The following is a 27,574-nucleotide window of genomic DNA, read 5'->3' on the forward strand; positions in this document are numbered from 1 at the left end:
TACATGTTAAATTTTGACTTGCGGGCTTTAGTTTTCTGGATTAATCAATTATTCAGGATGGTAGGATGGGACAAATAAAAGGAAAGGTGGAATTATATAAAAGGGTCTGGTTGCAGATAGAATGAGATTTTTTTTTAGTTCATTTTCTCCAATGCTCAAATTATTTTGATCATAAAGGATTGTTTGATTTGATAGCTCTTGACGTATTAAGATTAATTTAATCAAAAATCCGCTGATATGATTCAAGTTAATTTACATTATTTATGCTGGACAGAGATTATTGACGGCTGTAAAATACATTCTATGGTTGTACTGTATGCACACTGTGTGTTAATGCACTAGTACGTATGTTTAATTCTAAACTACAAACTCGTTTTTATGAGTTTATTCATTTGCTTTTCTTATTTGTGTCTATTATGGTTTGATTTTCATGAATTATTTTTGTCTTTTATCACATTGTTTGAAATTAATTTGATTTCATTTCAATATTAATGTAACCTAGCTAATGGTTTGAATGTACATCATTATTCAAATCTCATCAGCCACAAAGTGTTCCAACATTTGTTTTTCCCACAATAAAAAAACAACAACTACAAATTGTATCATATCGTCATGAGCCTTTTGTTTACGCATTTATTTTTGTGTGTGTTCATTGTCTTTCATCCAAGTAAATATGTAAATACAATTTGTGAAATGAAACATTTCACATGCAGAATTTAAATGAAGACGGCGTGGAATGTAAACATGGTCGTAACTGAGGATGTGATTTTTTTTTTTTTTTCCACATCAAGTAGGCTGCCTGTGTTCCTGAAGGGCCTCACCGTGACTAAGGCCACAAATCAATCATATGCTGTAATGAGTCCCAGTAGATGGCGCTATACGGTTTAGCATCCATCACTTTTTTTTATGCCGATAAATCACTTCCAGTAGCAAATTTGTGCTGACTTGAACCGAGCATTTCTGCCAACTTTGATAATACATTTAGAGCATTTGGCATCTTGATTTTTATGGTTTTATATGCTGAGAGGGAACCGCATCACATACAAATATGTATAACTTGGAATACTCCCCCCCCTTACTGGTATTGGTTTCTATTTGTCTGCGAGAAGGATTATTGAAAAAAATATTTCATTTTCTTGTTGTGAGGTCGGTCTATATGCTGAATAGTTGTATAAAGAAGCTGTCACATTATGAGGGAATGTTGTGGACAGATAGTCGTAATGATGAGTTCACTCTGCCTCTCGGCAGAATTAAATTCAGACAGGCCCTCTCTGCTAGAAGTCTTGAGGGAGGTTAGGGTATCGCAGAATCTATTACTCAAAATTATTTATTGACAAAAAATACAGTCACCTGTAGGCATTTGGTTCATAAGTGTCCGGCAAATGAATTCACAAGTTTCAAATTTGAGAAAATGGTTTTTGCTGCACTTTGTATTCATAATGTTGTTGTCTGTTGATGTGGTAAATCCACTTCTTATTGCTTTTGACCTTTTAACATAATTGAATTAGACATGTTCTCCCACGTGTGGCATTAAGTATGGAGCTTAACAACTAATATAAACATGCTTCCACTTCAGACTTCCTTACATACACTTTTGTTTTGAAAACAAGTGAAGACTGGAAAAACACACGAGGCAGCGGCTAAAAGTAATATTGTCAACTGAGTTTGGTCGTTGCGTATCATCAAAGATTGCCGTTGAACTATTTCAAACATTGGATGGTGGAATTTTATTTTTTTATTTTTTTTTTTTTTAATTTATTTAATTTATCATGGACTGCACGGTGGTGCACTGGTTAGCATGTCCACCTCACAGTGAGGTGATGGGTTCGATTCCAGCTCTGGCCTTCCTGTGGGGTGTTTGCATGTTCTCCCTGTGCCTGCGTGGGTATCCTCCTCCATTCCCCCCCAAAAAAACATGCATGATAGACCGATCGACCGCACCTAAATTGCCTGATTGAATATTCAGGAACTTCCCAGACTAGCTGTCAAGTCATGAAAACTCAGTGTGGAGTATAAAATTAAAAATGCTTAACATGCAGAGCTGTAAATACTGTGGATGCAGCAAGATTTTTCACAACATGCAAACATGATTATGGCAGCTACAATACTGCTGTTAACACAATTTGTTTACTCCTTTCAGCAAATCTAACTTTTTGTTGTCATTGTGTTCCCAAAATGATTTGGTGTTCATGCGATGAATTTTCTGACCCACTTTCCCATTGCACTGACATTTGGGGAATTCGCCTGTGCATTTGAAAAGCAGGAAACGGGTGGGGGGGTGCATTTTAACAGCACCCTGGGATGTAAAAAAGCAATCGGGTAAAAGAAGAAAATGGCTTCTGCAAACTCACAATTTGTCATTAAGTAACTTTATGCCATTTGTCTCATTCTTTTATCCAGCACTTTCATCCATGTTGCAAGCTGTGAGTGTGCAAATGAGTAAGAGCATTTGTTAACACATTGCATCATCTAGGTGTTTCAATTGTGTTAATGTGTTGTGTAGTTTTAATTGACTTTTTTTTCCCCACATTGTTTTTCTGTTGAGTGCTATTTTTACCTGCAAGCATCAATTGAACTGAATTTAATAAGACCCGCCAGCCACATTTGTCTATTTTTATAACAAACATTTTCTATTTATAAAATCACAGAAGGGATTTTATTATGATTTTTTTCAAGCCCATATAATACCGCACAGCAACTTTTACCCAATAAAAAAAATCCCACTCGCTGATACAGAGGATTTAATTTTGCAGTTCACATTTATTATATTTTTAATGAGTTGATATCGTCTGCTTGTTTCTTAACAAGCATTTAAAACCTCTTTGAATAAATGTTTACTTAAATGTACATTGGCTGGCACCAGATTAAAGGATGACACTATACAACGCCTCTTCTGTCATACAAGACGCCAGACCGGAATTGCAGTGGAGCGTTAAATTTAAGGGACAATATGCAGAGGGGGAGGGGGGGGTCTATCTTCCCCACACAGGAAAATGAAATTGCCTGAAATGAAATAGGTTTTTACATGAGGAAACATGGGCAGATTTTAAAGCAGATTTATTGATTTTTGTTTACAATCATCAGTATGTGTGCAGCTACAGAGAATACAGGTAACCTAAAATCTTCAATTGTGTGTGTCTAGTCAAATATTTCCATATAGAGCAGGCTCAGAGGATCATCTCCATAATATTATGTATAGCAACCCCCCCTTCCCTTCGTCGGTTAAAAACGAAAGAAAGGTAGAGTTAAAAAAGTGTTGCAGAAATTGGCACAATCTGATTTCTGACCAATGTTTACGACGTTTGGTAAAATTTCATTATCAGAGCGACCGTTTAAAAGACTGAGAGTCAAACAAAAGGTTTGGGATATGATCAACTTGAAATAAATCAAATCAATCATATGACTTAATGCTTGATTTGCTTTTATTTTGTGGATGTCAAAGCTACAAGAGCAGAACATGTATGAATGGCCCCAAAAGTTTTAATAATAAAACACCTTGTGAGACAATTTCATTCCGAAATGTGCTCTTTCAAATGAAGATTAATTTATAACCACTCGAGCAGAAACAGACACGAAGCATTGAAAAATGTTGCCTGGGTCTTAGCTTCTATTTAGGGGTCTGCAGAGTCCAGATACTTGAGACAAACTATTCGAAAAGATTAGGTGCTCCCAACTGGAAAGCGCAATCTCTTAAGACATGTCCAAAAGTCACTTAAAGATTCTGGTTAGTGGACCTCAGAGCTCAGCTTGTGCTGGTGAGGTGCAGGATTTTTTCTTTTTATATTAGTATATACGGAGTCAGGTCATGTGACGCTCAAGACCTCGAGTTGAATTTAATTCTAAATATTTCACATTTGCAGGAGAAAGAAACTTGCGCCCCATAATCTGAAATGACACATAAGGGTTTAATATTTAATTTGAAATGCTTATCTTTCAAGTGGAGTTAGATAGCTAATTCCATACATCACATCATATATTCCTCACTGACACATACTCACATTCACCTTTCATTGCACTTGCTCATTTCTCTCTCGCTACTCCACAACAGTCATACACAGACGATTGGTGTGTTCATGTAACGACACGCTAGCACTGCACGCTTGACTGGAGTGGAAGATGGAAAGAGAGAGAGAGAGAGAGAGAGAGAGGGGGAGAGGGGGAATAGGACGAGCAATGGGGAAAGGATGAAGAAAGGGGATTAGAAGAGGGAAAATACAGAAGTAGGCCAAAGGCAACTTACTTCACTCTTCTTTGTTCGAAAATACATTTCTACTGACTGCTTAAAAGTCCAGGTACACTGGTACCATGTTGCCGTATTATTATTTGGCATAACACAACGTGTGTTCATTTGTTAAAACAAAACTGATTGAATGAATTATGGAGTTGTTGATGGATGGATGGACGGACGGATGATGTCTATCACACCATGAGGTTTCATAGTCATATTCATGATAATCACAAAATGTTGTGAATGGGACAAAGACCCAAAATCAGTTTGAATATGAACATTGATATAATTATCAACATAAGTTTATTCTTGGCTGTCATCTAGTCCAGGATGTAGCCAGCCCCTCCCTCATAATAAATCAGCTGGGATAGACTTGTGACCCTAATGATGAGCAGAATAAGGATAGGTGCAATTTTATTCTAAAGATGGTCCGTTCTTGCATCACCTGAATTAATAATTCAAATTTCCAAAGTCCAAAGACTCTATTCATCTATGACTCAAGTGACCACACACTCCATATTGCGGAAATTGCGTCATCGTCAGGAGCGATTGTAAAAAGTGACAGCAGGTTACACATACATTATTTAAAATACATTTTATGGATAAAGTTTAGTTTGAGACCCGATTAGTAGTTTGATATTTGAACCTCGCATTGTCGGAGGAAATGCATGAAGAAGAGTCACAAAAAGATAACAGAAGAGGGAAGCTGCATGGAAATGAAAAAATGGGGGTGGGGGAGTGGTAGACTCCACAACCTCATTATGTCTGTTGGCATTTTAACTCCTTTTGATGATTTAGTAAGAAGAGGGGATGGAGGAGGAGGAGGAGGAGGAGGAGGGAGGGGAGGAGGGGGGGTAGAAGATGCGTTCTCTTCTCCGTCCATCCACGGCACCATTTCAATCCTCCGCTCACGCATCCTCTTCTCTGTTCTCGCCAGGATGGAGAAGAGAGAGCATGAGAGAGAAGAAAAAGACAGAAGAAAGAGAAGTGAGCGTCTTTAATTTAGAGGGATCCCAAATGCGTGAAATCCTTTATGCTATCTGGGTCACAGCGTGCCTTACAGGCTGAAGAAACACACCACAGAAAAGTGCCAGCCTGCTGGTTTGCTCAGTCATTCGCTCGGTTACGTGCGCTGCTCAAAGCGTTCGGGGGATGTACGAGTCCTCCGATGCCCGTATTAGTCATTTATTCCAAATCTCGGTTACGACCAGTGAAATGGTTTCCTTTCTGCCCCCAGAACGAGATGCTTTGGTTTTGTGTTACGTTGGTAGTTGTCTGCTTCTTACGTCATGCTGATGATTAGTCAGAACGTATCTCCTTTCACGTTGACCCACAAACCGGAAGTCGTATTATGTTACTGAAACATTGGCTGGTTTTTTTTAACTTTTCTTAATTTCCTCCACTTTGAGCCAGAAATAGTTCCAACGCATGATGCTGCCACCATTAGGCTTTATTGTAGTGATGGTTTTCGTTAGGCAGAATAGTTCTAATATGTTCTGCATTTGTGACACTTTACAAAACAACAAAAAACAGATAGAGAAAGGACTTCTAACGGAAAAATAATAATATATTCACAGATATACAACTAAGAAATGGTGGGCTCTAACCCTGACCCCCTGACCTCAAATGGATGGGTGGATGGATGGTTGGTTTCACCGTCATCGATTGGACTATTGATTTTATTTTATTTTTGGACTGTCATTGTTTGATTTTCATGTCCTTGCAGTTACATGACTGCACTTTTTTCTTTAATCTATACCTGACCAATATGGATTATTCTCTTCTTTTTGCCCCTTATCTTAACCTTTCCATGCATAACCTTGTGTTATATCTTGTTGTCATTTGTCTGAGGCCACATTAGCGGCAGTAGAAAACTAGTTGGTTCATGCAAAAACTTGGGGAGCACAATTCACTTGGAAAAGGAGATCAACTTGATCCAGTCTTCTCCCAATTTAGACTTTTCCGTAAGACTGCCAGGCACTAGTTGAGCTATGTTTAACCACTGTCGGCTTGTCATTGTTAGAGCAGGTTGTCATCGATGCACCATTGCAACATTTGACGCTACATAGCTAGGAATAAAACTAGATGTGTTACAAAAAACCCAAATTGAATCGGAAAATCGGTTTTGATTCAAAGGATTTGAGTGCATCAAATCATTCTTTAAAAAATGAGTTATGTATCGAATCATTCTCAATTAGCTTTGACAGAAATGTGACATTTACAGTTTTGACAAGTTCCCTTTAAATGCGTATAAATTGACAGAGATACTCATCGCATCATTTCACATCTCAGCTTTCAGATCCTTTTTTTAGTCGAGAAGTTGAGTCATGATCGATTAGTAGCATAACTTACTGATATTTTTATCAGTACAGTACAGGCTTGTGTTGCGTGGTGATATTTCCAGCCAAGGAAAAAAAATAAATAATCCACTTGCTTGGTATGCTTGCTACAGGACTGCCAGGTAATGTTTGCACAAATTGACCAGACAGAGAAACTTGGCCTCATTCTAGAGCCCACCACAGCAGAATTTCAACCATGATGTGAATTTGTGTTGCTTGCAAATAATAATAGACCTTTCGCTGCACTCCTTTCACATTGATAGCATGTGTCATATTGTGCATTAAGAGGTTCAAACAGATGGCAAAGGAGTATTTCTCAGTGCAAGCTTTTATTCACAACCGCAGGCAACAACTAACATTCTGGTCCACTTGGCATCACGCGGGTATCATCAGCGTAAACATCCTGCGCTAGTCAAGTCGCCTTAAAATAATTCAATTGTGCTATTTTTTTTTGTATTTCTTAAAACTGCAATTTTTGCAAAACCTTTTTTTTATTTTAAATAGCTTCCAATTTTTTGAAGTTCTCCAACTACATACACGATCTGCCAAGTTTGTAATTTATTGTTTCATCAACATAAAGGAAGTATCCTGTTACCGAGACAACGTTCATGTGACTAATGCATCTGGCTGATTACCGTAATGGAGCAATAGATCTACATATTGCCGGAAGAATGTTGAGTCAGCACTACAAACATAGCAGTCAGCAGTTGCCTCTCTTGTCTTAGTCTTGGCTTTTTGGCTGAAAATGTAAATGAAGCAGGCGAGGCATTGGGTGCTTCCATAAGACCAGTGGATTTTATATTTATAATGGTGCGCAACAATAATGAAAAATATGATCATTATTTTGCTGAATATATAACAAATACAATCAGGAAATTAGCATCTAGTAACCACCCGTTCCCCTGCACATTTTAAAAAAAAAATTCAATATGTAACACTATTGACATAAAGCTCATAATTCTTTTTAGTTATTTTAAAACAGACCTCTAAAACGAGAGCAAGAGAGACAACGATTTCTTGAAACTACCAAAATTAATCCAAATCTCTGACTCATGTGTTCTATTGAATCCACCATTTTTTTCTTTTTAGTCAATCCACCCACACATTCCTCTTGCACTCAGGCTATCGCCGAGGTGCGCTCGGGTTTGTTGGATCTCGTGGCACTCGATACTTGACATTCAGTGATGGAAGATGGCTCGGAGGAATAATTGGAAGTGTTCTCAGAAGTAGGGAAGAGCCCTTTTTATGTGCGTTGGACGTATGTGAGTGCTGAGGTGGCTTCATGCAACTTGAGGGAAATCACAGGACTCTCACGGGTGTATTGACATCTCTCACGGCTGAACAAATGGTTTAGTTAAGTTGTGTTCACTGACATCGATCTGAAAACTGTTTAACATTCCATCTGTGGCCTTTTGTGGGTTGGCTCTGCAGTTCAGGGATATTAATTCACTCCCTCCATCTCTCTCTCTCTCCCTCTTGCTGCCTCACACTCTGCGTTATTACATTATTTTAGGAATTTAATAATAACCTACTGCTGCCCTTTTATGTTTTGGACCATGGCGGTAGTGATGAGATTACGTTTATTAAAGTGTACTTCTGTATGGTTGTTCTGTGCACACACACACGTCACTTGCCTGAAATATTGAACAGATACACACCCCAAGAAAATAGATTTCTGTCTCTTCCACTGACATTTAGAAGTGTGCACAGCTAATTTAGAAAATGGCTTATATTATAATTTATTATTTATTGACAAGAATTAGATAGATTCAGCTGATTCAACACAATCTTAACTAATGCGGGACGGAAGTTTTTGATCTCTTCATGTCCGTTATGGGACCGAGATTCCTTTTTTCGCTCATATCAGCTTCCATTGCTGTAAACTAGATTGTGTTTTGATTCGAACTCATTTCCAAAAGTCACTTGAGCCATAATATTACCTGCTTACTCATCAAAAAAACACAAATGGTGTAGAAAAGGTCAACCTGCAAGCTGGTGCACACACATGCAGGTCATTTAGCATATTACGGGGCCAACGTCGAGCAAATTAGTCACATTTGAAACAGTCTAATTAACCCAAAGGAGCTTAACCCACTTATCACAGTGAACACAGAGTGAGAGACAGAGCGAGATAAACAAACACACAAAGAGCAAGAGAGCGACGGACTCGGACTATCTCCGTCACTGATTGATTTTTCCCAACTACTGAATGTGTGTTTCTGTGACTGCGTGTCAATGTTGTGTTATGTGTGCTCATTAAATCTGCAGTTTGATTAATTGCAGCGTGCAAAACTAGGCGCTCGCAGATCATACAATTATGCTCCCGAGCAAACGTACATATGACGTCATTAGTGAAACATTATCAGCTGTATTAGCTTTGATATTAATACATTGCATTAATTTCTGTTATTATAATCAAAGAGTACAAAGGAACTTTTACGATCTGACAACCTAATGTGTGAAGTTTCCTTGTTTGAAAAAGAATCAGGTTATTCCTACCTAGCAACTTGAGTGAATAGCAAATGTGCCAAAAGAAAATTCATAATGATGTGATGCTATTGAGTTGATGAAAGTAAAAAAATTGCCACTTACACTTTGGCTCTTTAAGATAGAAACTAGATGGATGAATATTCATATAATATGTCGGCTACACTAGATTATTGTGTCTAGATTTCCTTTTTCAATCAACATTATTAATATCTGCAAAATGCAAGTAAATCAGATGCCGTGTGACAATGCAATGAGCAATTTAAAGTTCATTCAATTAAAAATAGACTCAAATGAGAGTGGAACCTTTCTTTCATTCCATGTTTGTGCTTTAAAAACATATTTGAATTTCTCTTCTCAATTTAATGCCATCCTATATGCAATATGGACCAATAAAAAAACAACACTCTTGGGCAATATATAACACTTCTTCGTTTTAAGGGACAAAGTGTTGACATCAGCGCCTCTGTTTAGTGCAAGGTCTGTGTGTGTGGGGGGGGGGGGCAAAGGAGACACACACACACACACACACTGTAGTAATCAATCATCTGTGCTGTCTCTCGCTCTCCCCCGCCTAGGCTGACAGGTCCTATTTGTTATACAGCATCCACAATGCTGCGCTGTGCTAGTCAGTGGCCCAGGACCAGTGCGCGTGCACACACACACACACACACACACACACACACACACACACACACACACACACAAACAGAGTCATTGTTGCAAAAATATACAGTATTTTGTACCCCCAGTGTACTGTTTGTGTATATTTACATGATATTCCGTTACTTGTGTTTTAATGAATAAGATATTTTATTGAATTATAAATACTTAAGGCATTATTTGCTCAATTGTCTATTTTTTTTTATTTAGACAAAAACATTTCACAATTGAGTCAGATGTCTTTCAAAAATGTGGATTTTAATGTAACCAGGACCGAAATAAACGATGAAAGGGGATGAAAGATAATCTAGGATTAATGAAAGACGAGAAGAAATAAAACAAAAAGGGGGAAACGGCTGCAAAAATGTGTGTATGTGTGTGTGTGTGTATAGTCTTGCCAACCTCAGCAGTTTTCTGCACATTATTCTTGGTCATTTGATTTGAGAGGCTCTCAGGGTGAACCTGCCGATGCAAGCACTTTTGCAAAGGAGTAGCACACATGCACACACACACACACAGATAATTTTCCTGAAGCGGAATTTCTGACTGTCTTGTGAGAGTGTGCGCATGTGCATTCTGTGTGTGTGGTTTTTTTTTTTCCTAAGCTTTTTATCTAATTATGGATTTTGAGTAGAAAATTGTGTGTAACGTTATCACAGGTTCTTCGGCATGCCTCGTTATTGTTTTTTTAAAGTTACGCCCTTTTGCTCAGTTGCTTGCATCAATTTTTTTTATCAACAGCACAGCGCAATGCAAAATATAATTCTTGAGAGTCGTTAACATTCTTAGGAAGATGAACAGATACTGGTGGGATCAAACGCAAGTGCACACTGCACCACGTGTGACATCATCATAAATTGAAGCCCACTCATCTGCCTCTTATTTTTGAAATATATCTTTTTTGACAGTCATATAAAGAATGAAAGAACATGTTGACAATTCTGTGTGGCGGCATTCCATCTTCACTTCTGCATGTTTTTTTTTTTTTCATATCCTTGGCCCTCTGTGCTAATGGAATTTATGTAAATGTAAGAGAGATGGTCATGATGCTTTTAATTCAAATAATAATGTGTGATTATTATACTGGAGTCAAATGAAAAACAATTGAATCTTATCTATTTCCTGAGAGAGCGTGTGTGATCAATTTCTCGACTGTTATGTAAATTTTTTTATTGAGCCAGTTCAGCTTCCATTAGATGCAGCGATGTCTATTGTTCGTACAGCATCACAGTGAGGTATTTCAGTTGATGTTTAATCAGTGATGAAATTGACCTCTGACCTCTGAAAATATGAATGAGCCAGTAAATGTATTTAACCTCTAATCCATGGCCTGGTTCGTTCCAAACAAAATCCAGAAGAACAATTATATTGTTTTAGGGGAGCCCCTGACTTGGAAAAAAAAAATTCTCCGACTGCTTAACTGTAGACGGGGCTCGACCCATATGTTAATTATGTCAACAATTGGCTTTAATCAAGCTCAGCCATGTAGTGGCGAAGAAGCGAGTGCAGATCCACGATTAATATTCATGTGCGTGTGTTTATGTGTGTGTTTGTGTGAGTCTTGTGCCAGAGTGAGTGAGGATGAATTAATAGTTTGATGAGGGATGAAAGAGTTGGAGTGGCTGGATCTGCTCCCCATCTGTTTTCACCTCTGTCGCTTTTCAACACACACAGTAGCCACCATGCTGTGTGTGTGTGTATTATAAAAAGAATTATTCTCTAGTGTCATGCTGTATCATGTAATAAAATACTAAAGTATTATTTGTTTTTCTCCCTGCTGGACATGATGGAACTGTTTGACCTTATCAAAAGGTAAGACCTCATCATCATTATTTCTTTTTCAATTCGCACTGCAAAAGCTGCTTTTAAAAAAGTCACATGTGTACCTAAAGCCAATCAACATTGGGTATTGGACATTTTCGACAGCTTCACTTTGGAGAATTGTCCAATTAACCCATCCATCCATCATGTATTCCGCACCTCCTGCGTAGGGTCACGAAGGGGCTGGAGCCTATCCCAGCTGACGAAAGGTTGAAAGGCAAACGGCTCTCCAGTCCATCACGGAGACAGACAAGCATTCACACTCGCATTCATGCCGACAAGCAATTTAGAGTCTTCAATTAACCTAACATAGATGATTTGGGAAGCTGGAACACCCAGAGGAAATCCAGAAACTCCACATTCCTTATTTACGTGGCATAAGTTACATTCCAAGCAATCCTCACATTTGTCATCTTTCCAACATTTCAATAAAGACAAAACAGAAATGATAGTTTTCAGTCCAAGTGGCCCATGTGCATCCAACCCTGTTGATCTAGGCTCTCTGGAGTCTTATCTTAAGCCAACAGTGTCAAACCTGGGTTTTATAGTGGACAGTGATTTTAAATTGGAGCGCCAGACCAGTGCTGTTGTTAAATCCAGCATCTTCCATCTTAGACAGCTAAAGCCCTTCCTTTCTCAACAGCGATCCCTGTCTTCGTTACATCTCGGCTCGACTACTGTAATGCACTTTATTTTCGGAGTCAGCCAGTCCTCTCTTGAGCGTCTGCAGCTATTCCAAAATGCTGGAGCTTGTAAGAGGGAGCACATAAGCCTAATTATGGCCTCCCTCTACTAACTACCAATATATTGAAAAATAAAAGCGCTATATAAATAATGTACTCTTGATCATTGTTTCCGTAACTTCCAGTTACTGTATCATCATTTCTAAACCCTAACTATAATTCTCCAAAGTGGATAGTTCCGATTTAAGTGTCTGTGTCCTTGATTTGTTCTAAATGTGTTCTGACTGCAAAGATAATACAGATAATGTATGTTCTGGTTTAATGTATTCAAATTAGAAACATGGTAATGCTGAAGGTTCTGTGTTCCAGATGATTCAGTTGTGAAAGACAGGAGAAGGATGAACTATAGGAAGGAATTATGTAAATAATGCAAATAAAATCTTGTGTCTGCATGGGTTGCCAAGTATACGGGCCCATTTTAGCACCGTGTCAGAGAAAATTGGAAGTGACAGATTCACTAAAGGATAAAGTAGCTAGAGTCAAGGCTGATATTAGCGTGCACACACACACATGTAACACGCATGGGCATGCACCCACATACACACAAACACGCATTAATTTACAGCATGTTGAACTCGTGTCAACGATGTAGGACTGCCATGTCACTTTCGTTTGATCAAACGTGGCACAATTGTTTTTTACTGCAATGGTTACTGTTAGCTATTGTTTTTTTTTCTAATTAACGGTTAAAAGGAAAACTCCACGGTATCAATAAAATGCCCCATTATTACAAACTGAACATTTTAAATAAAAAAAATGATATAAATGAAAGGTTTTGAGTGAGACCGCTTTTGTTTTTTTGGCACAAGAGTTCTCCTACTTGGATATTCTGTTTTAATATCAAAACACAACTTGGTTTTGTTTTTTTGCACCTCCGTGCTCTGTGCCTGCTACATAAAATTGTATAAATGGAATTGCTCGGTCAAGAAAATATCAATTGTCAGGGTCCTTCTCTCAGTGGCTGAAGAAGAGTCGTTTAGTATCCCTCAAGGAGAAATTCAATTTTACACTCTCTTCTTCAATTTCCATCTACACGCACATGCAATGCCAGAGGGAGGGATGTGAAAGTCAGGTATTTCAAACAAACATTTAGGGTTTGGCTCTATGCCACATAAATTTGGGTATGTCAAGTAGCCAGTTCCAATTTCCATATTTGGGTCAGTCATTGTGTGTGCGTGCATGTGTCAGTATGTGGCTGATCGCATCAAATGTTAAAATTAATGACGTTAATTGCAGCAGCCCGAGAGTCCTTTTCACTTTTGGCCAAATGTGACGGTCGCTACTTGCTTTCATTGATGATGGAAGGTGATAATGACATTTGCATTGTAAATGTGCCTCTTCAGAAAACAACAGCCCGGCAAAAATCATGAAGATCATTTGTAAAGTTGTGCTAATTTGCATCTGTGTTATTGAAAATGTTGCTGTAATTAGACTCCCTAATTGTGTCCAAATAGTGTTAATTAGTTGACGTTTTGATGATGAAATGAAGATGGAGATAGAAACAATTAAGAAAATACTGTTGCATGTTGATTCTGAGCTTACTTCACGGTGCAGATGGGCTTCTCCCATTTCAAGATGCTAATGCTCGACTAGCGTATCGCAGTAGACGTAAAAAGAAAGGAACAATTTTGGATGGTTTGCATGGTTGAAGCACAATTTCATCATATATGATGCTACTGGGAGCTTGTGGGCAAAATAGCAATTATATTTTTGTGTTTGCATCTGATAATAAACCATTAAAAGTAACACAGACACACACAAAAAATAAAGAAACTTAAAATTGTAACACCCATGAATTTCTTATATAAAGTAAGATTTTTTTTTTTTATATTACCTGTACTTGCTTGATCATCCCTCAAATGTTTGGAAAAATACAAGCAGTCACAAAACAATATTGTTTCATTTCCGAGACAACTCATTTCAAAAGAAAATCGTGTGTGTGTGTGGGATTTTGTCCTGATATGCATTATTTATAGCCTGCCTGTACTGGTTGGGAACCCTGCTATTTTCCGTGGGTGTTAAGCGTGCAGAGGGTACATCTCAGTTCCGTTGCATAACGTTTCCACTCCCGAGTGATTTGAGGGCTGCTGCAGCACAAAGCCAACACTGCTGGCTCGCTGCTAAAACAGAAATCCCCCTGATGTCTGACTCTGCTAATACACTGTTGCTGGAACAGGCTGTAGAGTGTTTTTGTGTGTGAATAACATTAATTCACCCAGATGAATAGACCGACAGACAGACATTTGTAAATAAAAAAAATTGGTGGTAAAAAAAAAAATAGGCATCCCAGTTATCCAGTCATTATTTTCTAGGTTCATCTTACGGTCAGACTACAACCTGGCGGTCCTTGTCAAACAATACATAAAATACGAAAAGAGTGTTTTGGGATATGTGTCCCGATTATATTACACAAAATAATTACTGCTCTTTTGGGCGTACTATAACGTTAAAGAGCCACCGATAAGTTTCTTCTAAAAAGAGTGACATTTTGCTTTTGCCCTGATCATAAATATCGTAAATGCCCCCCAAAACATTCTTATTTATAGTTATTATTTTTAGTTTTTCCTCAAAAGTAATTTTATATATTTCATAGGCCTTCTTCAGGCCCATAAAATATATAAAATATAATATTAAATAATGAGTTAGGTAGATTAAAAATCACATTTCTCTTTAAATTTCAGTGTAGGATGGTAGGAGGATGATAGTGGGAGTCTGCTTGACTCATTTAGAGGCTGAGTGTGTGTGCAAGTCCGTGTGTGTGTGTGTGTGTACACGTGTTCAATCTTCATTCTTTTCTGTAGCACACCTTACCTCATCTCATCCCAAACCATCTGTCAACTACAAGACCAATATAAACCTGCATCTAGCACAGACACACACACACACATAGGCCAAGACTGATCCCATCCTTTCCTCAGCTGTGCATCCACTTCCTTCTCAAGCAAACTCGCTTCATCTTTGTGTGTCCGGGCCATCAGGCAGTCAGAAGGCCATGCCAGTTTAGTGAGCCATTGATCTGTGGATGATACACTGTCAGTGTGTAGATGTGCAAACCTATGCACAAGTCTCTGTATACTGGTTCTCCATTTGGGTTTTGATTTATTGCTGACCTTTTTTTTGTGGAGCATAACCATTTCCAGGCTGAGACATGCTGTATGTCTGTAGGATGAGTTACAAAATGCTAGGGGAGATAAGAAAGACAAGTGAGAAGATGAGGATTAAATCACACACTTTATCTGTCGTGGCTATCAAACTCGAGGCCCGGGGGCCGGATAGGGTTCGTGACATGATTTTCTGTGGCCCGCCCAGACAAATATCAAAATTACAAAATGTCTTCACTTTTAAAAGGATATATTGCTAGCAAATCTTATCACCATGAACAGTTTTTACTAGTCTCTGATTTCAAAACTATAATGCCTATATGTTTGTTTCCATTGATTCCCATGAGCGATATTTAAGTCACTTCCTTTTCATTTCCATCATTTATTTCAGTCATTATAAAAGAAAAAAAACATATGAAATGTTCTCCGATCTTGAATGAAATGGAGCAGAAAGAAGTTTTCCAAAAGTAATACAGTCAAGCAATCGGAATAAGATAATTACAAATTGGCAGCGATCAAATTTGCAGCGATCAAATTTCTTTCTCCTTCTGCCACTCGTTGTCTGTGGTAGTAAAGCTTTGCTAAGGTTGGTGGCGTACCAAGTCGGGGATATCTGAAAATGACTATTTAATGGGAAAACAATCCACTGAAGAGCTTTTGGAGTTTCATCAATCACATCTGCACATCTACATCAGCTAATGGATTGCTCAGAAGGTACCAGCAGGGGGTTTTCTGCATTGACTGTTTTTCTCCATCTTCCTCCTCACTGGCATATGGCGTCTTCTAAGTCGGAGGTCTTTGCAACTTATTTAGTGTCATGTAATGGTTGGTGTAAAAAAGAAAAAAGACACCACCTATGCTGTGCTTATCCATTTGAAATGTTTACGGAGTTCTCCAAATGGAAAAGTAATGGGGGGCAGCATCCAGTCCATCATGCCTGAAAATGGTTTCCATAATACCTACTATAGGTTAGACCTTGGGCGGAAAACCTGCAAGGAGAAGTTAGAAGAAGAAAAAAAAAGGACAGTTTTAAGGAATGCTTCTGTCATTCCCAGTAGCACCTCCTCCTGCTGCTCACTCACACACACCCACACACACACACACACACACTCACGTACACAAAGCTATCCATAATAGATGCTAGCTGTAGGCAAACACTGCAGGGCTGGACTTTATAGCACAGCTGGATGTGCTTGGAAGGCAGAGACGACATGGTAGAGCAGGTACCCCTGAGAATATTGTACATGTTTTTTTTCTTTCTTTGCCCCCCCCCTCCTCGCTCGCTCACCCTCTCTCTCCTCATCTCTCTCTCTCCTTATTGTCTCGGCTACTCTTGCAGCATATTGTGCTGTGACTGCAGAAAGCATCATGCTACATGCCGCTTTTGCAGGAGTGTGTGTGTGTGTGTGTGTCTGTGTACGCGTGCGCACATGTGAGTGAGCCTCATTCTTACATTTTCATGTGTGTAGAAGCTTCGAGGAGTCAATAGGTGGTAATGAGAGGGAGTGAAAGTAGAGTGTGAAATTTAAAGTGTCATTTTGTTTCTTGAGTAGAAAGAGATGTTTGTGTCAATGCATGAAAATGAAATTGGTTGCCATATTATTGAGAAAGTCCACAAGAACAGATTTGGGAGACTCATTTTAGATGAAGTTCTCAGGTGCATTTGACTTATGTCAGCAACTATTAAGATGTCCAGGATGTTGTCAGTACAGGTGTCAAAATTAATTGTTATTTTATTTCAATTCCAGTGCAGTGGTGGATTGTATAAAGATGAAACAAGTATGAATGGACCAAAATGAGATTTTTTTTTTTTTTTTTGTGGAAACCCAAAAAAAAAATGGGGAAGCCAAAAGGCAGAAACATTTTTACCGTCAACTGGATTTTAAATCGGAGTGGTCTCACTTCTTCCGAGCAATGCACATGCTTTCACAGCTGCCGCAGCGGCAGTTGTCAGCGGCCAGGCAGTCGTCTCGCCCTGGGCAAATAGCTGGTTGCTGCGATGGGGCTCATTTCCTCGCTGCCCACTCAGTTCAGTGAGCCATAGGTGCATGCATGGCCATCCAAAGTGCACCACGGGCGTTCTTGGCAGCGTGACACACGGCTACCCTCGCTCGCTCGGATAAGTCTAATCTTACTCCAAGCTCTCAGGCAACGCCATGGCGGCCAGAGTCCGTCGCTTTATGGCTTTGCTGGTTAGCCCGCATGCTTTAAAGGTGTTTTGCTTGGGGCGTCACATCCTGTTTCTGATGCTTTGTTTCAAAAGTCTTTCTGTCCATTTTTGATGGTCTGATTCTCGGGGCCTTCAAAAACATTGCCATTTCTCAAGTACATTTGCGTCTAACTCGAAATATATAAATGCAGTAACAGGATCTCCTGGGATATGATATACTCTGTAATCATAGTGGCAAAATTAACGATCCAAGCTCTTTGTGGCTCTCACCGAGAAAGTCGTTATTCAAGTTTCCCACGGATTTTGGGGAAATGGATTTTAAGAAATAACAATTAAAACTTATGTAAAGCTGTGATTTCAAATGTGAGTATGACAGACGAGTTCTCATTGGCTTGTATTCTAGTCACGCGTATGTGTGCGCTTATGTGTGCCTGTTCCTGCGCGTGTATGGATGTGTGGGTTGGTGGGTGGGTTTTGTGTGCACTACTCTGCCACGTTAAGCATATTTCAGCGCTCTAAATGTGGTTCTTATTACACAGCAGAGCATTTAGCCAAGACCTACCATCTGCATCACTCTTTCTCTCTTTTCCCTCACTCACTGCAACAGAATACAGCATGCGACAAAATTCTCATTCATATAGTTATCAAAATATGTATATTTTATTAATTGATTGTCAATTATTCATTATGTGCAGAATTTACGCATTTCTTTCTCTACACAGGGTAACCAGGAGACACCAACTCCCCCAGATCCATCCATGGCCCAGACTTACCCATCAGCCCAGTTTGCCCCCCCTCCCCAGAATGGCATTACCACAGAGTTCACAGCTTCACACCCTCACCCACATCCGCACTCCCATCCACATTCACACCAGCATCCAGCACCCCAAGACTACCCCGGGGTTCAGGCCTCTATCAGTGACCATCCACTCAACATGTACCAGACCACACAGAGCCACAGCGACCAGAATGGGAGCAACATCGGAAGTCAGACAGTCACCGGCACAGCCACAGTAAGAAATGATGGGATGAATTTTGGGTTAAGTTTTGAATTTGCTCTTATCCACAACCTTTTATTTTTGTTTGTTTTCTGTTGGTGACCATTTGAAATCATTGGCTGGAACTCTGGCCAGGAGACAGTTTCATATCAATATTTACATCAATATTTATTTATTTATTTATTTATTTATTCGCACATTATGAATGGCTCTTTTGAATTCACTAAAGTGAGAGAGCTTTTTTTGTTTTTTTAATTTGGCCCACAAGCTACTTAGGTGGTCCTGGCGGCTACTCGGTGCCCCTATGCACCACTTTTTTAACCCCTGCTGTAAAGAAAATTAATCCATTCTATTTTTCGTTCTTTTTCTTAATGAAATATGCCCAATTATGATAATCTCGTCCCTACAGAGGCTTCCATGCCGTTCAAGGTTACAAAGGTTTCTTGCTTTGATCACAAATATTGTAATCTCTTGTCTCTGCATGTCACAATTTTCTTTGTTCTTGAAGAAAGAAACATTTTGCATGTAAAAAAAAAAACCACCTGGTCATTTCAATGCAAGATGAAAAGATGATGTTATATTTTAAATATTATGTGTCATAGGAGAGCGTGTATGGATTCTTATACCGCAAACTAAAATAATTTTAATGACAATACAGGAGACTGTAGAATGTACTTAAAAAAAAACACAATTGCCAGCTAAAAGAACCATCTGGAGGCCTCGTTGGTTTTCCCTTCCAGTCTGGCTGTCTGCTCTGCTCCTTCCCCCACGTCAGCTCACTGCTTTTATTTTTCTTTTCCTTTCTTCAGCTCTGCAGCCACGTCTCTCTCTCTCACCCTCTTCCTCTGTCTATCGCTTTCTCATTTTTCCTGGGTGTAGCTTTCACTCACCGCACTTCTTCCACTGTTTCTGCCTGCAATGAGTAAGATTCCCAAAATAACATGAAGGTAGCAATAACAGCTACTTGGTGATATTAATACACAAAGTCCGCCGTGTCTACTGTAACTGGGTCAGTTATGTATCTTCTTTTAGGATGCAAAAGACCAATGCAGTGACTAAACCTACACTACATAAGATGGACAAATATTTGATAAAACATTATTCAAATTGATCTACAGGAACATGCCGTTATAATACCAGACAAACTACACGTAAAGCTGTCAATATATTTCGAAGCAGAAGATTCCTAGTTTTTATGGATAACCATAATTTAACTTCTGGTTTATTGTAAGGAAAGTATTTTGTGTGTGAGTTCCGTAATGTATTATTGCTGTTAACATCTCTGCAGAGCTCCATCTATCCAGAAACTCATTTTAGTCCCAAGTTTCCATGTGTGGAGGAACGTCCAATTCATTCTGCTGACGGTAGCTGGAATTGTAGCAATAAGAGTTACAATATAGAGTGACAATAGCTCGATGTGGAAGCTGCTCAGGCTTTCAAATGCAGTGAAGGGATTTTTCAATCTGATAGGTTGGATACTACCTGACCTTGGTACACCTTCGCTCTATTCCAGGTTTATAGCTCCGGGAAATTAGCTCATATACAATACGTAATCTTGAGTTAAGTTTCTAAACTATGTATCTGAAATATGTCACTTTAAGCTGCCTCGGCCTACGATATTTCATAAATAAGTCATGTTAAAGTATTTGTGATTTTTTTTCAGTTTTACAGACAACACAAAAAAAAATATGTGTATTGATATTTTCATTGCAGATATAGAATTGAATAAATAATGAGTTTAAATGAAGAAGTGGGCATCATCATGAGTTGCTTAAGGCAATAAAAATATATTTATTAGGTCAAAATAGTTTGTTTTCACAAAGAAGACAATATCAGAACTCACCGGCGACAATGTTTGCTGTAGTCTCAGCTTGACTTGAGCAACATGCCATAGAACAAGCTGCCTCAAGCCTGTCCTCACTTCATATATCAGTTTGTGGTGCCAAACAGGACAAGATGCTCCGTGTGTGTGTTTGTTTGTTTTGCGTCTTTGCAGCGAGTGTAGGCGTATGTTGCCGCCTCACACAGATGGCAGTTGTGGCTGCCTATGTTCCCGTGCACTCCTTCTCGTGTTCCCATGTATACTTAGGAATTGTGTGGAAGACTGCTGGGCCTAAAGATGAAGTGTTCAAATGTTTTGTCACATGCACACACTCACACACACGCTAGAATCTCTTCTGGCATTCATTGATCTTACTACCATTAAGCAACAGGACAAAGAACGTTGCTGTTGATGCTCGTTTAATGTGTGTGCACGGCCATCTATTAACTCAGTGCTGTCTGATCAATAACCTAAATGGATCAACACCAATATACTGTATCTGATTCTGCAGTTCTGGTAGTCAGATGTTATTAAGTAACTTTCATTATTGTTCTTCTCTTTGCTTGAACTTGTCTTTCGAATGACATCCTATGTTTGGGATTGGCCACCAAATTACAAAAGAAATAATACATATATAATAAAAACAAATAATGGAAATAAAATAGAGAATGGCGAGCATGATGAAATAGATGGACACCATGGATTTATTTTTTTCGCCAACCTTAATTCCAAATGTTCTCATCCCTACAGTTTGGTAATTGATTGTGTTCTCCAGCAGACAGACGACCCAGCACAGACAGACAGTCATCCACCAACACAGACTGTATCTGAGAGCACAGACAGCAAGGCCCAACCCAAAAGACTTCATGTCTCCAACATCCCCTTCAGGTTCAGAGATCCAGACCTCAGGCAAATGTTTGGCGTGAGTACAATAAGACAGATTTGTTTTCAGTTTGTTTATATAGACTCCTGCTACTTATTTCACAAGTGACTGTTTTCTTTTTTAATAACAGCAATTTGGCAAAATCTTAGATGTGGAAATCATCTTCAACGAACGAGGTTCTAAGGTCTGTGATTTTTTTTTTTCTTAAGTAAGCTGCCTTTTGTTATTTGAAGTTTCCACTTTTTCAATGTCAACCGCTTGAGTGCAGAAGAAAAAGATTTACTCAATGATAAACTAACAGCAATAATGAGGAACGGCATGTTTGTATTGATGAGGATATTTTTCATTCTCTATAGGATGTGCTAGGTTTTCAAAGATAATTAGATATCTCCCCCATCAATTAAATTATCAAACTAAAAAGTCATGGCAGATCAATAGGGCAACATTGAGATATTGTCCTTGGGCTAATCTTGTCTGCCATTTGTTTTGCACAATGCCGTATGAGTTTATCACACATTTAATGATTCCATTTTCTATTTATGTTTTTTGTAGTAACACACAAAAAAAACTACATCCTAAATATATCTGTATGATTATAATTATTACATCAATTGTCAGGTAAATTCTTTTTTAAGCTTTTGATGCTAAAATTAGAAAAAAAAATAGCCAATGTGCAAATCCTGCTTTTGTTCTTGAGGTTGTCGCTCTTTTTTGTCATGCAGGGTTTTGGATTCGTAACATTCGAGCATAGTATGGATGCCGACAGGGCCAGGGAGAAATTACACGGCACTGTGGTGGAAGGCCGTAAAATAGAGGTACTTATGTTCAAATCTTTCCTTCCACCTCTCTTTTCTTTGTCCTCTTTGTCCCCTATTGATGTATGTGTAAGTGAGTGTTTGCGTCAGCGTCCGACATTCGACCACAACACCCAATCTTATCTTTGTTGCGAAATGGCATTCAAAAGTCATCCAAGGTTTTTAGTTTTGTCTCTGCTTATCGTTTAAAAACAAAAAACACATCTACAGTAAAGTAGCTGCTTTTATTTCTTGTCTTCATGCTTAACTAATTCATTGCCAAGCCAGTTCATATATCTTTGACATCTATACCCTGAATGAGTTAATAAACTGCCCAAACATTTATGAACTGTATTTTGAGAACATGAAGATTTTTTTTAAATTTTTTTGCTGGCCCCAAGTACTGCGAAGAAAAAGAGAAAAATCAATCTTCTCTCTCGACCATATTTCCTGTTCAGGATCACATGGAAAATTGAGCTTTTCCCAGCTGACTTAGTCCACGTTTACACAAGATCATTTTTAATGAAAATGGAAAAACACCATGTCAAAACAAGAATGAAAATGGATACTGTTCTGTTGCTCCTAAAAACACAACTGTTTTTATTATTCATTAAAATACAACTTTATGTAGGAGGACAAGCAGTTGGTGTGCACTTTTTTTTTTTTTTGCTGCTGCTGCTGCTGCTGTGTAAATGGGAATCTTTGGTTTTAATTCTGCAGACAGAATATTTGTAAAATGGAAGTATGTGTTTTTTGAGATAGTTCTATTGCACATTATGGAAAGGTCACATAAGTGCAATGAGTTGCTGGACATAGTGTTGACATTTTTGCCGATACAGCAAATATGGAAAATAAACACAACCAACATTATTTGTCATCAATCAAAGTAGCTGCTGAAGACCGAATAGATAGTTTGAGCTTGTATTCGTTTTTCTAAGTAAGTGGTGTCGCTATGTCATTTCTGATTCCGAACGGGTACCATGGTTGAGTCTCTCCTATGCTTCTTCTGAGTCTGTCTTCATCCTCCCAGGGAAGAAGAAGCATGTCAAGTCAAACGGGAAATGACACCTTGACTTTTTGAATTTCAACAGATGGAATGCCGCGTGAAATCATATGCAGAACAACTACACATTTTGGGATATAAGGAATCCAATTTCTACCAACTATGTTAACATTATTCCAATCCGAGATTGAGAGGAAATAATTATAACCACAACTGCTCGGTTTCTCCAGCCGATCTTCGTCCCAGAGGCCTTAATTGTTTTTAGGTCATCGACTGTACTTGTGATTGCAAGAGCGTTGGTGAGGCACCGGGCCAATTTTACACTAAAATGATAGTTGGTACATTTGATAAAATTTTTTGCTTCAGGTTGATTTAATGTTCCCACGCTCATCTTTAACATCAGGCCATTGTTGTTGCCCAGTCACAGAAACAGGTCAACTTGTGAAAATATTTATTGTTGGATTGTTTTGATGTGAAATTTCTTTTTGTATCAGCTGAGATGTCACGAATATCTCCGTTATCTATCTTGACATTGTAGAATGCGCACTATTTTCAAACGGGTTTATCGTAGCCATTTTTTCATAGCAGCCAGGAAACAGACGCTTTAGTTTTTCCTACGCCGAGCCTTTCCAACTATAAATACACTCTTAAATTATTACTAGCAAGCTACTGGTTGGAATTAGCACATTTTTCCAATACAACATGCACAACATCTAGCTTTTAAGAAACGACTGATGTGTTTCGATCCCGATAATGAACGGAAACAGGAAAGGCCGGTCTGGAATATGCTTGGAAAAAAAAAAAAGTCATGATTGCAACGTTTTCTTAGCCACCTGAATACGATGATGCTTATTCCTTTCTCATCCCCTCCTTCCCCCCCACCATCCCTCCAATGGTAGCTTGTTTAGGGCCCCATCCAACAAAGTTACAACAGTACACAAACAAGTGGGCGGGGCCAAAAGGTTTGGGAAATGGTAAGTGTGGGCGAGCGAGCCGTTCTGCCAGCATTTCCTCTCTCTCTCTTCCTCTCTTGAACGTTTGCAACACTAAATCTCACGTGACATTTCTTTTTGAATTGTGGTTGGGTTGATGCTGTATAATGACATTTTTTCTTAAGTGACAACGTACATGTCCATTCACTGAGTGTTCGTTCTCCTGGAATTGCGTGTACAAGCGATACTGACTGAGACATGATCCATTTGCACATCTATCGGAGATTGTTGGAAAATAATTTGTGAATTTTTTGCTTTGAGGATGACATTGCACCTGCATTTTAATTTTTCCCCTGTTAACTTTGATTTCAATTTTGGAATGAGTTGAATGGTTGATTGATTTGATTCTAGTATGGATGTTCTTTGGGGTTTTAATTCATGCAAGTAGAAAGGCTGTTGTCCAAGTGTGAATGCTTTTTTAGTGCTTTCATCACAGTTATGTCATTTTCCAAGATTGACTGGATGTTGCATAATGCTTCCGGCATATTTTCTTCCTTGTCGCCACATTGAATTTCTTTTTTTTTTTTTCTTTCTTCCCTTTTCATTTTTTTTCCTCTGCATGCATGTGTGTTTACAAAACAAAATGAGCCAAACTGCCAATATGCATCCTTGGTTTTTTTTTCCGTTACTTTTGTCTTTATATTTACTGAAATGTCACTCTAACCGGAGCGCATGTTAAAAATAATGGAAAATATGCAAATGGGAAGGAAAGGTGATTTTTTTTGGGATGTGTTTTTTCAGTGGTTCTGGTTGCAACTGTGAAAACACACAAATGACATGAATGTTTGTCATGATGGAGTGTGCTGCTTTCATTTTTTGAAATGTTTCTCTGTTCACAACACAAGGGAGCAATGCATGAGGCAGACTTTTAAAAGCAGTTATGTGATTTTCATCTCATGAAGTTTTCTCTCTACCTGCTGTAGGTCAACAATGCAACTGCCCGAGTAATGACAAATAAGAAGACTGTCAACCCATATGCAAATGGTAAGAGTACCTCATGTTACTAAATTATTAAATATGCTTCTACTGTAGGTGGGCAGTATGAAAAAAAAAGCACTTTGCATATTTGAAACAGATTTTTTTTTCCATTCACATTCTGACAGTGGTACTTGTTCCACGCAAAAGCAAAAAAAAACTGAGCAATGTTTGTTGTAATGTGATGGATAGTTCACGCCAGGTGTTTTGAGCCATCTGTCTATCTTCATATTCTTCTGAATTATAATGATGGATGCGGACGAATCGCTTCCCACAAGCTTGAAACGAAGCAGGTGTCAATCGTTGATGTTGTTGTTACTCTGCACGCTTGTCTGCGATCAAAATACGCCATCGCATAAAATGGTTATCGGGAAAAAAATATGTAGAAAAATACCGTGAAAATAATAATTTTATCATTTAATTTAACTTTTTTTTTATAAAACACTTGATGGACTTGCTGCCAAGTGTTTATGAAGCCAAGGGATGTGGAATATAAGTTAAACCGAGCTCAAAGTAAATTTTTTAAATCACCCAAAGCGAGTTGAGTCCTCATCTCACTATTATGAAAATTAAAAGTTGCCACTGAGCTCATTTGTATTGTTCGTCTTCTATTTGTCAGGCTGGAAGTTGAATCCAGTGGTCAGTGCTGTCTACAGCCCTGAATTCTATGCAGGTAAGGGGGCGTGTCTTTCTCCATTAGGCTCCTCCTCTTTTATTCTTACCTCCCTTCTTTTCTCCCAAATCCTCCATCATCTTTTTTTCCAGTATCGATTTTGTTTCTCTTCTCTTCCCTCTCATGTGAACCTTGCTCACCTCTTCCTCCTCTGCATTCCTCCAAAGCAACATGCAACCAGGCAAATTCTTTTTATAGAATGAGAACTGTGCTGATTTACGCAAATATAACAACAGACTGTCATCTCTGCTGAAGAACAAACGCACACTTTGCTACTCCCTCCACCCCTCTTCTTTGTCATTCCAGAATCCTACTCCCACTCCTTCATTAATGATGGTCATTAAAGTGAAAAATAACTGGATTCCGAGATAAGAAAATAAGAATACAGATATCTGAATACAAATGAAGGAGAATCTGATTGCCTGTTACTCCCCAGGACATTAGAATAAAGTATATAAAATATATATTTTAAATCAATATTTTCTATTTCCCTGTTGGAGTCATTAGATAAATCACCGTCTGCTCTTATAATCACAAAATGGCTTTGCATCGATTCTCTTTGTCTCACATTTGAAACATCCAAAATATCAATGAGAGTTTGTCAGTAAGTCCACATGGATAACTTGAGAACCTTTTATGCTTAAATATTACAATTTGAATGACAACTGCCAAATACTCACATCAGTCAAATGAATTAATTTTCAAAAGAAAATTATCTTTAATGTTATTGCTCAAATTATATGAAAATGTATATTTCTGGATAATAATATACAATCACTTTTGATCCCTAAATTTGAGCTAACATCAAAGTCATAGTGATAAAACATATTAGTGTCTAAGTATCATGCTTGCCATGGCATGAGGTCTTTAAATCAAGATGACAAAAGATGAATAGGTACAATTACCAGCCTTAGTCTTTTCCTTCACTCTCTTTGAGAAACTCTTGTCCTTTGGCCCAAACCTTCCATTTTTCATTAGGTCAATGAATGCTCCACTGTTTCTATTACCATTTCATTAGATCTCCCTTTTGAAGAGTTGCATAATTAGGCAAGGAAATCATTTCTCCATCTTCCTTCTCTCATCTTGCCCTCAAATTACACCTGGTGTCATTTTTCCCTATTTAGATTAAAGAAAAGTTAATAACAGTAAGCGTGCACCTCTAACACGACGGACGGATCAACGACATTTCCGACATTTCCTGCATTTCACCTCCTTCAAACAAAATTATATTCATCATCTCTTATCTTATCTATGTACTCCAGTCATGTTCAGCCTGATTCATTTTATTTTTGTTTCAACTTTTTTATTATTCTTTTGTGTGCACTACGTAAAATAAATAAATTTATTTATTTATCTATTTAAAGCAAAAAAAAAAAAAAAACTAAGGTTATATAGTGTTTTAGAAAATTACCAGTCGGATTTTGCTTTAAATCACTGCGCCACATTCAGTTAGTTGATGTGAAGGTTCAAACGGTGCACTTAATTGTTAATTTTATGACATTTTTCCCTTTTTTTTTTTTTTTTCCAGTGCCAGGGTTTCCCTACCCAGCAGCCAGTGCAGCAGCAGCAGCAGCCGCAGCCTACAGAGGAACCCACCTACGAGGTCGAGGAAGGACAGTCTACAACACATTCAGAGCGGCTGCACCACCTCCTCATATTCCTGCCTATGGAGGGTGAGCATTTTTTTTTTTTTTTAATCCAGTTATTTAACTCCCTTTAGTTGGATGTTTTTTTTTCTTGTTTCACTCAAATGGCAAGCCCTGCAACTCAATGCTCGGAGACAGCAAAGCAATGCATGCAAGCTTTGCGTCACAGTGATAACCAAGTGGCCCACTTTCATAGCATGCTGAATTAACCAATAGGCATGCTCCAAGACTTGCTT

General features: G+C 38.4%; 1 protein-coding gene across 7 annotated transcripts in view; it reads left to right on the forward strand.

Annotated features, from left to right (window-relative positions):
* rbfox1 (RNA binding fox-1 homolog 1) overlaps positions 1-27,574 on the forward strand; it is a 66,966-nt gene that overhangs the window by 30,616 nt on the left and 8,776 nt on the right. For 6 of the 7 annotated variants that reach the window (XM_088356701.1, XM_088356700.1, XM_088356704.1 and 3 more), the window contains 7 exons: positions 18,275-18,565; positions 21,148-21,294; positions 21,386-21,439; positions 21,978-22,070; positions 24,968-25,028; positions 25,639-25,692; positions 27,221-27,365. In XM_088356701.1, the coding sequence (XP_088212827.1) occupies positions 18,275-18,565; positions 21,148-21,294; positions 21,386-21,439; positions 21,978-22,070; positions 24,968-25,028; positions 25,639-25,692; positions 27,221-27,365 (845 nt within the window). The remainder of the gene's footprint in view (positions 1-18,274; positions 18,566-21,147; positions 21,295-21,385; positions 21,440-21,977; positions 22,071-24,967; positions 25,029-25,638; positions 25,693-27,220; positions 27,366-27,574) is intronic. The other variant, XM_088356699.1, reaches the window with a different exon arrangement.

Source organism: Syngnathus floridae, chromosome 17, assembly GCF_059516105.1.
Source record: "Syngnathus floridae isolate MCC-2025c chromosome 17, RoL_Sflo_1.0, whole genome shotgun sequence".
Taxonomy (NCBI): domain Eukaryota; kingdom Metazoa; phylum Chordata; class Actinopteri; order Syngnathiformes; family Syngnathidae; genus Syngnathus; species Syngnathus floridae.